The 15,718-nt window shown below is 39.5% G+C and overlaps 1 protein-coding gene across 7 annotated transcripts in view; it reads right to left on the reverse strand.

Annotated features, from left to right (window-relative positions):
* The window catches only part of MCF2 (MCF.2 cell line derived transforming sequence), a 122,908-nt gene that overhangs the window by 52,040 nt on the left and 55,150 nt on the right, over window positions 1-15,718 (reverse strand). For all 7 annotated transcript variants that reach the window (XM_088834342.1, XM_088834340.1, XM_088834338.1 and 4 more), the window contains 6 exons: window positions 8,137-8,256; window positions 7,208-7,324; window positions 5,458-5,607; window positions 4,536-4,669; window positions 4,110-4,224; window positions 144-263 (listed from right to left, as the gene is read on the reverse strand). In XM_088834342.1, coding sequence (XP_088690468.1) covers window positions 144-263; window positions 4,110-4,224; window positions 4,536-4,669; window positions 5,458-5,607; window positions 7,208-7,324; window positions 8,137-8,256 — 756 coding nt within the window. The remainder of the gene's footprint in view (window positions 1-143; window positions 264-4,109; window positions 4,225-4,535; window positions 4,670-5,457; window positions 5,608-7,207; window positions 7,325-8,136; window positions 8,257-15,718) is intronic.

The raw sequence follows: 15,718 nt of genomic DNA on the forward strand, positions 1-15,718 counted from the left end.
AGAATAGACAAATATTGTTGAGCCAATTATACAGACTGTTGTTACAAGAGACTAGTCATAATAAGGGTTTATACTACCAAAAGACATCAAAATGTAACTATTATACTCTTTAGATACACTGCATATCTAAAATATAATCTTACCTGAGAATTTTCATCCAAGTTTTCCAACTTTTTAATTTTTTGTTTCACTTGAGCTATAGTCCCTGTTACATCTGCCAACTCCGCTTGTTGGTTTAGTATAAGTTCAGCTTCACTCACGAGCTAAAAATAGGGGAGGAGAAAAAGTCTTCAAAGTGTGCAAATTATTAAGTCTTTTCACCTAATAATCAAGCTTTATAGTAAATGTTATTAATTAAGAACCTCAACATGGAAAAATCGCACATATGGAAAATGTTTTCAGCTATCTTATTCATAGAAATCAATATAATCTGTTAAAATTTAACCTGCTAGACATCAGTGTGCACTGATGATTTATAAAAGATCACTATGTACATGTGAAGGCATTTGTATGTGGACATGTATAGAGGTGTCAGTCAGTCAGTTCAGTCGCTCAGTCGTGTCCGACTCTTTGTGACCCCATGAATCACAGCACTCCCGGAGTTCACTCAAACTCATGTCCATCAAGTTGGTGATGCCATCCAGCCATCTCATTCTCTGTCGTCCCCTTCTCCTCCTGCCCCCAATCCTTCCCAGCATCAGAGTCTTTTCCAGTGAGTCAACTCGTCGCATGAGGTGGCCAAAGTATTGGAGTTTCAGCTTTAGTCCTTCCAATGAACACCCAGGATTGATCTCCTTCAGAATGGACTGGTTGGATCTCCGTGCTGCCCAAGGGACTCTCAAGAGTCTTCTCCAACACCACAGTTCAAAAGAATCAATTCTTCAGCGATCAGTTTTCTTCACAGTCCAACTCTCACATCGATACATGACCACGGGAAAAACCATAGCCTTGACTAGACGGACCTTTGTTGGCAAAGTAATGTCTCTGCTTTTTAATATACTATCTAGGTTGGTCATAACTTTCCTTCCAAGGAGTAAGCGTCTTTTAATTTCATGGCTGCAATCAGCATCCACAGTGATTTTGGAGCCCAAAAAATAAAGTCTGACACTGTTTCCACTGTTTTCCCATCTATTTACTATGAAGTGATGGGACCAGATGCCATGATCTTTGTTTTCTGAATGTTGAGCTTCAAGCCAACCTTTTCACTCTCCTCTTTCACTTTCATCAAGAGGCTTTTTAGTTCCTCTTCACTTTCTTCCATAAGGGTGGTGTCATCTGCATATATGAGGTTATTGATATTTCTCCCAGCAATCTTGATTTCAGCTTGTGTTTCTTCCAGCCCAGCGTTCCTCATGATGTACTCTGCATATAAGTTAAATAAGCAGGGTGACAATATACAACCTTGACGTACTCCTTTTCCTATTTGGAACCAGTCTGTTGTTCCACGTCCAGTTCTAACTGTTGCCTCCTGACCTGCATACAGGTTTCTGAGGAGGCAGGTCAGGTGGTCTGGTATTCCTATCTCTTTCAGAATTTTCCACAGTTTATTGTGATCCACACTGTCAAAGGCTTTGGCATAGTCAATGAAGCAGAAATAGATGTTTTTCTGGAACTTTCTTGCTTTCTCCATGATCCAGCGGATGTTGGCAATTTGATCTCTGGTGCCTCTGCCTTTTCCAAAACCTGCTTGAACATCTGGAAGTTGACGGTTCACATATTGCTGAAGCCTGGCTTGGAGAATACATACATGCATATACATGCACATATATTCCCTAGCTGTATGGTGAGTGGCTCTAGAAACAAAGACCTTTCAGTAGCAATGAGCACACCTAATACCCAGACCTTGGTTTTGAATATCATTTTCCAAGGAAAGAAATTGGGGCTTCATAGGAGATTGGCTGATTCCGGGGCTGAGGGAGAACAGGAATAAGATGAGCTTGGAACATCTCTTTATGCCAGAAAGTAAAGAACTGATAAAAATATTTGGGCATGTCACAAGGACACAACAGCCAGGTAGAAACAACAGAACAGTCAAGAACGTTAATGAGTTAAAAGATAAGAAGTCCTAAGCCCAATAAGTAGATAAATATTGTACTAAAGGGCACTCTTGACAGACATTTTTCTAGCATCTTCAAAATGACTTGTGCTCTTGTTCCTATTGGTGGGCCTGAAACAGCTACAACCTCATGACATCTACATAAAAAATCACCATTTCACAACTATCATAGTAAAGATTGGTTGGAGCAAGAATCATCAACTGATGATAAACTGATGAATTTTTGATGAGGAGCAAGATAATTGCATGGCCTTAAATTTTCTCCCCACATATTGGGTTGGCCGAAAAGTTCATTTGTGTTTTTCCCTAACATCTTCCAGGAAAACCTGAATGAACCTTTGGCCAACCCAGTATTTCCTACGAGTTGCAAGGGTCGGGGGGAAGTAATTGTAGTATGGAGAAATTCAACAGCACCCTGACAGGGTGACCAAAACCCTCCAAAGGACACATCACATATGCGATATTCTTGCTGGTCATACACAGGTTAATCCAATCATGAGACAATGTCAGACAAACTCAAAATGGTGAACATTTTAAAAACACCTGTATTTTTCCAAAATGTCAGTGTCATAAAAGACAAAGAAAGGCTACGAAAACGTTAGAGATTAAAGGCAACTAAAGACACATGACAACTTAATGCAATACCTGACCCTCTAGACTGGATCCTGTGCTGAGGCAGGAAAATGATATAAAGGACATGATTGGGTCAATTGCGAAAATTGGAATACTGATTGCAGATAATAGAAAAGTATCACATTATTTGTAAATGTAAAAAATATGACCACTGTACTGTGATTACACAAGAAAATATTATGCAAGAAAATACTCCTATTCTGTGTGTTCAAGAGGATCTCAAGTTTGAAAATATTCAAGTTTTTTCTTGCAAATTTAAATTCCCACATAAGCTTTTATTTAGTTAAATGCCTAAATATTCAAAACCTATCTGCTATGAACCTATCAGAGCCTATGTCACTATGAGAGACAGATCGTGTCAGTGAGATTCTGACCCACGATAAACAATAATAGTGATCAGAGGCAACAGTGACTTCACAGAACAGACTATAACCACAGGATGACAATGTAACCTGGAGGCAAATTAACATATAAGTAGAGGCACAATGGGTTTGTTCAGGGAAAGTAATGTTGCTGTATGTGTTTGGTTGGAGAGGAGGGACAGACATAAATATCAGGAAAGCCCAAGAGCAATCTGACCTATTCTTTCTTTAAGAAAAGTTTTACCGAGAGCCTAACACTTCAAAATCTGAATCACCAGAGGGAAAAGGCTGGCAATAACTGAGCTGTGGGTCCCCTCCCGCAACTGATTTGACTAGAACAAATGGAATACTAGGCAAGTCAGCCACTCATGGGCAGAAACAGGCTGACCACATGTAAGAGAGAGAAGTGACTTTTCCTTGAATCCCTGGGAAAATACTATGACAGAGACTGGTAGAAGCATGGAGGCCGACTATAAAGGGAAAGGAAAATGAAGCTATGTCTCTTGACCATATAGGATGGATTTTCCAGAAGGACAAAACTAGAATATACTTATAACCTTTTAAATAATGTATAATTAAACACAATTTAATCTCATCCATCAGGCTTTTTTATAAAAATAAGTCACTGCATCAGAAAAAGTGTTTTGTTAGATCATATTAAATGTGGTCAGCATAGGAAGATGGTAGTTTAAAAATCATGAAGGAAGTTAGTATTATTCCCTTGGTAGATTTCCCATAGTCTGAAAGTATTTTATATCTAAAATACATTTGAATATCAAACATCAGTGTAGACAGCAACTTTACCCCTGTCATCTACGTTAGCCCCTTAAGTGCTTTCCCATAAGAAATGAGCCTGAGCCAGAGAAATATAAGTGTTGGCATTTTCGTGGCTGTTTTCTTCATTCTAAGTCAAAGTGCACTCACACTTGCCTCCTTTTCACCTCTCTGGGGGTATACATGGGCATCCTGCATCTTGTGAGACTGCATTTCTGATGATCAAGGAGTAAGAACCTCCAGCATAACGAAAGAAACTGTACCCAAGAAAAGTTTTAACTGACCTCTTGAAAATCCTGCTCAAACTTCCAGAGTTGCAGATACTGCTCCATTTTTAGCTGGTGTTTTTCCCAAAATCCATCAAAAGCTATTTCCATATCATGTACTTGAGTCAGCAATCTTAACAAAGCAAAATCATCATGAAACCAATGATTTGTATTGCAGGTAGGTAGATAACCCTGGTTTGGATGTTAAGAATTATAGGCAAAGTCACAGCCCATGACATTTGGTCCAGGTAGAGACTATCAATGTCCACAGAAACTCCCCTATGAGCAAACTAATTTCTGTGGGACAACACGGGGAGGAGTTCTCAGCTTGATTGCCAGAGGTCCAGGAATACTTTTGCAGGTTAACAGGTAGCCGCAAAAATAAATAATTCCCTTTCAAAAGTATAAGATAAGTAACTCTATACCCCAAAGAATACTACTCACTTATTAATAGTTTGCCAGTCACCACTAGTCTGCTGATGATTTTCAAGTCTTGAACTCACAGCACCCTCGGCATCAGGCACTTCCAGATTTGTTAGCAGAATTTTTCCTTCTTTGGTTACAGCTGTTATATCCTTCTGTACAAAGGCAAAATAGGAAGTGTCAGCCTGCTGGGCACCTATTCTGAATGAGCTGGGTAGAAGGCAGTGTACAGCAGCAGATACAGAATAGAATAGTTCTAGCACAGCCTTTGCTTTCATCACTGAAAAATCAAGAACTACCTCAGTACCACGGAATCCAAAAGCTGCAAGGATCTCCAAGAAGCCTCTGCCTATTGAGACAGATTTACAGTTACCAATTTTACAGGCAGAAGTACCCCAAGGCTCAGTTTGTAGCTTCCTCTCACTGGTAGAAAGTTCTAATTTAATATGGAAGCAACTTAAGCATCCATCAACAGATGACTGGATAAAGAATGATATGGTATACATACATATATATACAATGGAATACTACTCGGCCATTAAGAAAGAATAGAATCTTGCCATTTGCAACAACATGGATGGACTGGGAGGGTATTATGCTAAGTGAAATAAGTCAGACAGAGAAAGACAAATACCATATGATGTCACTTATATGTGGAATCTAAAAAGTAAAACAAACTAGTGAAAAAAGAAACAGAGAACTAGTGGTTTCGGACGGGGAGAGGGAAGCGGGAGGGGCACCATTTCAAAAAAAGGGCCATTTAAATTCAACATATCCAGGACATCCTCCTCTCGTACTCCTCTTTTTTTATGTGCTTTACACCATATAAATATCTCTTTTTGTCTCCCTACCCAGCAATCTGTGTGAAATAGACACACTCAACACCTCTCTATCAAAAGAAAGACCATGGAAAATTTTGGTTTGTCTCCCCTATCAGACATACCTTTAACAGGTGGTACCTTTCAGCACGAATTGCAAGAATTTCTTCTATTGCAGGAATGTCACCTGGTAGTTCTGTCTCAGCCAGTTCAGTTCCAAAGGACTGTAACATCTGAGCCGTATCTTTCACTGTGAGAGCAAAATTTTCTATAGCCTGCAAAGAACCCATGCATGATTCTCTTTATTCTGTGGTAACTTGGCCAGCATATTAAAACCTAGACCAGTAACTATATTAACTTTCATTTAGATATGACAGCAAAGACATATACTATGACCTCTCCTCTGCAAGGAAAGTTGGCATTGGCCTTGACAATAAACCCTAACTTTGCATCTAAGTCCCTAAGAAACTTAGTGAGGTGAAGAGACTTCTTGAATATCTAAACATCTGTACTTATTTCTCAAACAATGATGAAAACTATTTCTTAAATATGTCATGTACTGAGTAATTTGTTTTATTATCTGGCAAAACATTGTGTTTTCCTTATTCTTTTTAATTTTGGAATTGCACAATTGTTTTATAATGACTACTTCTGAAGAGACATGAGAACATGAAAGCCACTTTATTATCATTTATGAGCAAGTGTTAGCATTCGATGGACTAAGATGACAGAGGAATGTTAGTCACAATAATTCATTTCAAATTCTGGAGAAGATTTAAAATTATGACCCCAAAGGTTCTGCTGCCCTAAAATGTCAAGTAAGGTTTGGTTGTTCATTTTGTTTCCAAAATCAGTGACTTAGAGAAAGAAGGACATTTAGAGACCATATAAACCCTCTGTTTACCATGTAACTCAAGGCGTCTACTCTTTTATTTTTAGCTTTCTAGGTTACTAAAGGCAGTTCAGTTCAGTTCAGTCGCTCAGTCGTGTCCAACTCTCCGCGACCCCATGAATTACAGCATGCCAGGCCTCCCTGTCCATCACCAACTCCTGGAGTACACTCAAACTCATGTCCACAGAGTCAGTGATGCCATCCAGCCATCTCTAAAGGCAAGCCACTGCTTATTTTGACAACTCACTTTCATACAAATGAATAGAACTGCTGAATGAAAATAAAGATGAGGAAAATAAAATCCTGATTTAAGTAAATACCATTATTTCCTTCAGAAGAGTTCCCATACCTCTGGAATTAGAAGACCCTTATATGACAAATTCACTCTAGTGAGGCACAGAGCCCTTGCCTATTCATACATTTCTAGAACAGAAGGCATTTTTGCTACAAATTTAACTGCCCCCAGGAGAATCACTAGACTGATGAGATTAATAAGATGACACTCATTTTCTGAGGGCAAGCCATAGGCCAGGCACAGTGTCAAACACGGTACATCTATAATCTCATTTAATCTTCTCAATAACACAATGAGGTAAAGTCTTATTCTTCCCACTGTATAGTTGGAAAAACTGAGGCTGAGAGAGCTTTTACAACTTCCACAAAGTTATATCGATAAAAATCAGCAGTGCTAGGATTTGAACCCAAACCCTTGGTTTCTTCAAGTTACTACATGGCTACAGGAGAGGGTGGGCAGAGTAGGGTCTCCTTATTTCCTAGGCCTCTCATTTAAATGCCATCCTCAGTGACTCTTCATCATTTCTAGATATTTCCTAAGCAAGAAAATCAAGATGTTGAATTATATGTTTTTGAAAAATAGGAACCCCAGAAATCTGTTTTTCCCAAGGAAGAAAAAAAAAATCTAGAACTAGATTTCAAAGCTAACACGAACTACAGGCTCTACAGTAAGGGCAAAAGAAACATACATTTCTGAAGGTGATCCATTCACTGTGGCAGTACTGCAAGGTGCCGCCTAACTCAGTGGTTAACTGCTTGTCATCAATGTATGTCAGCAAATCACTAACTGAGCTCAGCATAACAACCTATACAAATAAGCGAGAAAGATACCGTTAACTGCCCTCCACGGCACTCCCCCACACAGCCAACTGTACAATGAACTTTAGCATTCATTTAGCAGAAATTTCTTTTTTATAAATGGTTCTAACAATTCTCTCCTGTACATCCCCACACACATGGATACGCTACCTTCCCTCAGGGAATAACACTTTTCATTTTCAAAACATTTCTCTGTAAAATGAAAGTAATCTCCATAGAAACCAAAACATCTGATTCTCTCTGACCTAAAAATTTTGCACTGTCCATGGTCAACCTTCTGAAAGAATGTTAAGCCCATGAAAAAAGCAGGGCTTTCTGTAGTAAATTATAATTTATCATGAGGGACTGATCTTTGCAAAAGTAGCAAAATGTATGAGCACTCTTATTCCCAACACTAAAAGTGTATAAAAATATCTTCTGGAAAAAAAAAGCTACTCTGAACTGCTCAGGATGTAAGTTCATGGAAGGTCAAATACATAAAACACACATTTATTTTATTGTCTAAAAATAAAATGTCCTGATTTTATACACACACACAAATGCATACATATATATATATACATATATAACATATGGGACTTACATTTTTTTCAAAACGAACTGCTTTGTTACAAACTGACCAATCTTTATTTTAACAGTAGGGGCAGAAGACTTTAAGGCATTTTGAATTTGCATTTTTGGAAGACAAATTCTAAATTTTTTTCTTTTACATGCGCTTGTGACCACATGTAAAATAACAACAACATGATACAAATTCTTCACAAGAAAGGGTCAAAACACTTAAATAATATATTCTTACCGGTAATTTGAGCATGAAATCTTCCTGACTAAATCGAAATCCAATGTCTGTGAAAGTTCGTTGGAGAAAACTGGTGGGACGAAGGACCAAAACCAAGTGCAAGTTCCCAGGGAATGAAGACTATAGGGAAAAAACAACACAGGAAATAAAGAAAAAAATTGTCAAAACATGCACTCGAGTGAGCACATGGCAAAAAATATATACTCAAAGAAAAAAAATTCTAACGTCATAAAAACCACTGAAAACATAAAACTTAAAAAATGGATGTTGATAACATCTTAAAACACAAAAATAGAAATAAAATGAATGTAAGGTCATCAGGTCAGATCCTCGCAGTGCTTGTGGCCTGGAATTTTCTCAAACTGAAGTCAATCCCACGTTATGAAGCTTCATTTTAAACGTGATTGTTTTTGTACTCAAATTGTTTTTACTCCTAGGAAAATAGAATCAGGAGGCAGGTTTCTAGGATAGCCCTAAAAGCCTAAAGGGAGCTGAAATACTGAATACCTCCAGTTAAACAATGGAAGAAAACTATTTTGTGGACTTGTGTTTTTATTTCATTCAAGAGACATTCACCAAATATCTTCTACATGTTTCCTCCATGTATTTAAGTGAATGATTATCAGGCACTGTTAGCATTCAGTGTACACCAATTAATAACATACAGTCCCTACCCAGCTTGCAAGAAAATGACAGTCTAGAGTCCACTAGCATCATTTACTCTATAGCATGATAAGTTGACAAATGAAACAAGGGATTTAGAATAATATACAACAGGAAGGGGTAGCACAGAGCATCCTAGACCTAGGAATGTCAAAAAGGTCTTGCCTAAAGAGGAATAAAGTGGATCAGACTGTTTTTCTGGTGTATTCATGTTTCCCAACTTCTTAGAATACTGGCACATAGTAGGCGGTCAAGAAGTAACTGTTAAATGAAAGAGTGCAAAAGACAAGGAGGACCCAATGCAAAATTCACAAGGGCTGGAATAATATGGCCTGATATAAGTAATAAAGCACCACATTCAAATGCTTACTGTATGCCAAGTATTTTGTTAACATTATCACAGTTCCTCTTCATAACAATCCTGCGAGGTAGTTAAGCAATCTCCTTTTACAAATAAAGAAAGCAAGGCTCAGAGAGTTTAAGTATAACTTGGCTCAACTGGTGAAGTCTGAATTGGTACCCAAGTCTGTATTACATCAAGAGGTCCCAGTCAGGAAAGCTAGAGGAAGATGCTGCCGGGGGTGGAGAGATGTAGTCATGGGAGATGGTACTAGAAAGATGAGCAGGATCCAGACCAGGAAAGACCTTGGGTCTTTTCCTGGATGCAAGGGGAGACTCTTAAGGGTTTTTAAGTAGCAGAGCAACATAATTAGATTTGCATTTTAGGAGGATCACTTTGGCTTTGGGAATGGACTGAATATGGACAAGAATGGAAGCCAACAGATGAGTTTACATGCTGGAACAGTCATCCAAGCGAGGGATGATGAGTTTCTGAACTAGAGCAACAACAGCAGGAATAAGAGTAAAATTTAGGAGGTATAATGTGCAAAGTATGATAACTAGATGTCTGATGAGAAAAGAAAGGCTATGACAGTCAATTTCCAGATTTCTGGCTTGAGTAACTAACTGGGTGAATGGTACAACCCGCATTGATATGGGAACACAAGAGAAGCAGGCTTTCAGGAGGGGGATAAGATGCTGATTCTTATTCCTGGACCTATTGGGTTGGAAGGGTCAGCAGGACAACCAGATGATGTCCATCAGACAAATGGATGTACAAGGGAGGAGGGAAAGAAACCTAGACTGGGAATATAGAGCTTGGAGTCATCAGCCTCAAAAGAGCAGATTGAAGCATAATAAAGCAAAATATGCTCAAAATGCTTTAAATACAGTCATCTTTCAGGAATGCTGAAATATTAACAATTGAACAAAACTATAAAAGAAAAATTAATAAGATACTCTGGGGGCAGGTATATATGGGAAGTCTGTACTTTCTACTGTGAACCTAACTAAATCTGCTCTAAACAATACAGTCTATTAAAAAAAAAAAAAAGAGTAACTTTCATAGAGGGATAAGACCTAGACTCTGAAATGACATTCAAAAGTGGAAATTTTTTAAATTCAATTTGAGACGGCGATAAAAACATAAACAAGTGGCAATGACAACTAAAGTGAGGGAAAGAGAACTGAGTATGACACAAATAGGGAAAAGAAAGGAGTACAAGCTTAAATCAGTAAATGAAACAATGATTACAAACAGACACAAATTGGGATGGCTATCCAACTGATCACTCCCCAAGGGGGCCATGTCTGCACTACCCTCTCCTCCCATGAGATTCTACATCCCCTCCCCACCAAATTCCTATGCTGAAACTTAAGCCACAATGTGAAGGTATTTGGTGGTGAGGTGTTCAGGAGATGACGAGGTCATGAGGGTGGAGCCCTCATGAATGGGATTAGAGCCCTTAAGAAAGAGACCTCAGAGAGCTCCTTCACACCTTCAGCCATGTGAGGACACAGAAAAGATGGCCATTTATGAAGCAGGAAGTGAGCTCTCACCAGATACAGAATCTGCCAGCATCCTGACCTTCGACTTCAGACTCTAGAACTGTGAGAAGTAAATTCTGTTGTTTATAAGTCACACAGTCTATGGTATTCTGTTATAGCAGCCCATAAAGACTAAGACAGTCTCTTCTTAATCTTAATATTGGTTCCTATTGAGAACTGTTATCTTTCGACACGACCTTGCCCTCCTAACACACAATGATTTGTCATGGGATGAAAACCTGATGTAAGCAGAATCCAAGTCTCACACTAGCATTTTTTGAACTATCACCAAGGGAAGGAAACTTTGAGGGTGCAGTTCCAGGGCCACTGGTAGCCATGACCCCTACACCCAGAGGAAGCTTATTTCAAAGAACAAAGCAAAAAAGTATAGAGAACTGGAAGTAGAGACAGAGAGTCCCAATGATACTGTATATCCTACTGTCTATTATGTTGTTTTCCAGTTGTTAAGTGGTGTCTAACTCTTTGTGACCTCATGGACTGCAGCACACCAGGCTTCCCTGTTCTTCACTGTCTCTTATGTACAAATGTCTATTTTAGTTTATGCTAAGAGTGGGACAATACTTCCTATAGTTGTTACAAAAATTAAAAGAAATAATAAATATAAAGCTACTTTGTCAACCCTAAAAAAACTAATAAGATAGGTTTTTTAAATTTACTTTGGGTTCCTGGACTTAAGGACAGGTAGACTTAGACAAAAGTTTTTTCAAGCTATGGATAAAGGCTTGCTTAAGGGGAAACTCGGACAGAGACTTGTGAGAACTCTGGACCTGTTTCTAGACTGACAGCACTAATTCTATTTCTACCCTGAAATATTCAGTTTAGGAGTTAAGCCTGTCTGTCTTCACATGGGCAAATTACCAGTATTAGTATTATACTTAACTGCCTTGACTCAGCTTATTTTTTCACTTTTAAATGGAATCAAGGGGCTACCCTAGTGGTTCAATGGTGAAGAATCCGTCTGCCAATGCAGGAGACATGGATTCAATCCCTAGGCCAGGAAGATCCCACGTGTCATGTGCCACAACTGTTGAGCCTGTGCTCTAGAACCCAGGAGACACAACTACTGAACTCACGTGTCACAACTACTGAAGCCCATGCCTGTGCTCCGCTGTGAAGCACCTAGAGCCTGTGCTCTGCAACAAGAGATGCCACTGCAGTGAGAAGCCCACACACCTCAGTGAAGAGTAGGCCTTACTCACTGCAACTAGAGAGTAGCCCGAGCAGCAATAAAGACCCAGTGCAACCAAAAATAAATAAATAAATGGAATGGAAAGCATCCTACTTTTGCCAACACTAAAAGCACTCTTATTTTTGTTCTTTCATGGACTCTAGGTTGATATGGTTTCATTGTCTTTTTCTCTCTGACTTTCCTTAATGTCATATTTTCTGGTATTGCATTCAGTTCAGTTCAGTTCAGTCGCTCAGTCGTGTCTGACTTTTTGCGACCCCATGAATCACAGCATGCCAGGGATGACCAACTTAAAGCCTGGAATACTCGCCCCCCTCCAAAACTGGGGGTGGGGGTAGGGGAGGATACTACAGGAACAGAGAAGACCATGTGGTAACTCTCTGACCGAGGTCAGGCCCTGGTCTATACCCTGCCACTGCTAGGAGAACAAGGCTGCCCCAGCAGTCAGGCCCCTGATCACACAATAGGGGACAAAGCAGAAAAGAGAGAGACACAGAATCACTGTCCACAGAATCCATGGGGAAGAGAGTTCAGGCAGGGTTTGGGGGTGTTCAACTGCTCCTAAGTCAGGGATTTCATGTTGGTTGTTTTATTAAATCAGTTATTCTATTTGATAAAACAGTTAGTTATAAACATTGAAAGCTGAATAAAATGCTTCTAAAAATATTTCCACATTCTAATCAAATCATTCTTAAGTAAAACTTCCTGATTATTTTATCATACCTTCTCCTCCCTTAATTCCTTCAAAATGTTCAGTGATTCTCTTATCACAAAAAGCCTACCAAATTTGCATTTCTAAAGAAAAAGCACTATCAAGGATGAACACTTCATTTATTGCCTGTATAATCACATTTGCAATGTTGTTCATTATAGGATAATTTTAGAATCTTTATTGAGCCGCCGTGCAAATCTTCCTAGAATACATGGATCCATTAAACTGATAGCTACTCTCAAATCTAAGCCATTTGAAGGAATAAATAACTTGTTATTTAGTAGACAAAACTACTAAACAACTGGGTGGCACTCAAACAATTCATTTGATTTGTCAGAGTTACATTTTTTAGAAAACTAAATTATATAGTTCAGAACAAGTATATTGTTTCTATCCCTCATGTCCATTAGATCCCATGTATGAATCAGATACACTTGACTTTTTAATCCCAGTCCCACTCACTTATCCTAGATTTAAATATGTGACTGCCAAACTAATTGCAGTAAATCCACAACTTCACATGAATGACTTTTCATAGCTTCTCCCCAGCAAATACATATGCACGCACGCACACACACACACACACACACACACACATATATACACACATGTACATACATTTATATGTCTTCAGGGCCTCTCAAAGCCTTAAGGTAGGGACAGGAGATTGGCTCAATGGCTATAGGTTGGAGTGTTGCTTTTTATTGAGTGACTACTATGAGAATTTTCCTCATTGTGAGCATTACTATGACATGATGCTAAGTATTTTATCTGCTGCAGATTCTGTTTTAACCCTCATTTCACAACTGGAGGAATTGAATGTAGTAGGCAGAATAAAGGTTCCCCAAAAATGTCTACATCCTAATCCCTGGAACCTGTGAATATGTTACAAGGCAAAAGGGACTCTGTAAATGTGATTAAGTTAAGAATCTTCAGAGCTTCCCTGGTGGTTCAAATGGTAAAGAAACTGCCTGCAATGTGGGAGACCCAGTTTTGATCCCTGGGTTGGGAAGATCCCCCAGAGAAAGTCATGGCAACCCACTCCAGTATTCTTGCCTGGAGAACTCCGTGGGCTTTGCCGGAACTCCGGAGCTCCGTGTAGCTCCGAAGGGCTACAGTCCATGGGGTTGCAAAGAGTTGGACATGACTGAGCGACTAACACCTCACCTCACCTTCTGATGTGGAAATGACCCTGGATTATCGGAGTGGGAACAATGCAATCACAAGTAGAGTTATTAAACAGAGGGAGGCATGAGAATCAGAGAAGATATAACAACAGAAGCAGAGGTCAGAGTGATACAGGGCCATGAGCTAAGAAATGTGGGTAGCTTCTAAAAACTAGAATGTCAAGGAAACTGATTAACCTCTAAAGCCTCAGAAGCCCTGTTGATATCTTGGTCTTAGCCTGTTCCGTTCCATTCCGTTCAGTCGCTCAGTCGTGTCCGACTCTTTGCAACCCCATGAATCACAGCACGCCAGGCCTCCCTGTCCATCACCAATTCCTGGAGTTCACTCAAACTCATGTCCATCGAGGCAGTGATGCCATCCAACCATCTCATTCTCTGTCGTCCCCGTCTCCTCCCGCCCCCAATCACTCCCAGCATCAGAGTCTTTTCCAGTGAGTCAACTGGTCGCATGAGGTGGCCAAAGTATTGGAGTTTCAGCCCTAGCATCAGTCCTTCCAATGAAGTGAGACTCATTTGGACTTCTGACCTCCAGAACTGTAACAATACACTTGGGTTATTTTGAGCTACTAAGTTTGTAGTAATTGGTTACACCAGCAACAGGGAACTAATACGCTAAGCTTTTGTGATGCTAAGTAATTCTTCAAGAAATTCTAGCTTACAACAAATACAGCTCCAGACCTTTGAGCTTTCCCATTCGGTTTGGGGAAACGATGTTCCTACATTCTCCAGCATGCTGCCTTACAGATCTCTAATCTGGTTGGTTATATAAACATGAAAAGGCACAGTTTCTATTTTTGCCCAAATAAACCCTAGATTTTAAAACTATAAATCGTTTTGAGAGCTTGTCAAAAAAGCAAAAGGATGTGAGCAAGGTTCAGCCTTGTTTTCTTTGATTGCTTTTTTCTTTACAGAAAAAAAAAGCATGCAGCATTAGAGAGGAAACGACATTGGTTTTAGGCACTGGTTGCAGGTGTTTTTTTTTTCTTTTTTGTAGTTCCAACATGTGACTGCTTAAAGGCGCCTCAGTAAAAATGAACATGTTGCCCATCTTCGCAGGGCTCAGAGCCATTTCTCCATCTCTGAGCCCGGCCCCAGCCCAGCCCTGGGGAGCAGCTCCTACCGGTTCTTCAAATTCAGGGGCAGATAATTCGCTTTCTCTCCTCTTCCCCTCCCAGAGAAGACACTGAATCCCTTCTCCTCATGCCTGCCTTCAGATCACCTGACTATATGGCCTCACAACAGTTGGCACAGCAATAACGACCAAAGGCATCAGTTGATACATTTCACTACTGAAGCCTGGAAATTAACATTGTTTAATGTTATTTTATGCAGCATCTAAAACAGGCTTTTCACACACCCTCTGCCCCCTTTTCAGTTATTCTAGCTACTTCTTTAAAAACTTTTACAAGTGGCTGATACCACATAAAAGTTTGATTATTTTACTATAAAAACAATTTATACTCCTAGAGCTTTTTCTTTTCATCTTTAGGGCAAAGAAATGGGATCACAATAAGAGGGAACCCTTTACTGAAAGCCTAGGACATACGTGCCAGGCTTGTTACGTATATTATCCTATGTAGCCTTTGTAACATTGCAGTGAAGTAGGTATCATGGCCTTTCCACAGATGGGCAAACTGAAGCACAGCGTGGTACACTAACTGCTTGCTACGGCTACCTGCTAAGAAGGAGAAGCACACAGGCCAATCTGAATCCTAAAGCCAAGCTCTTTCCAGGACACTTAACCCTTTTCAGACATGTCCTTCACATCGCACACTCTGAATGCATGCTCAGACTGGGTGCCTTACATTTAGGAATAACTTGACCTTGACATCTACAAAATGGAACAAAAACTAACAGTCAAACCAAATGTTTGAAACAATTTAGCATTACGGAGCCCACTGAACAAGACCATTACAATTTCAA

The sequence above is a fragment of the Moschus berezovskii genome, chromosome X, assembly GCF_049115385.1.
Source record: "Moschus berezovskii isolate FMDL1 chromosome X, NW_MosBer_1.0, whole genome shotgun sequence".
In the NCBI taxonomy this organism is placed as follows: domain Eukaryota; kingdom Metazoa; phylum Chordata; class Mammalia; order Artiodactyla; family Moschidae; genus Moschus; species Moschus berezovskii.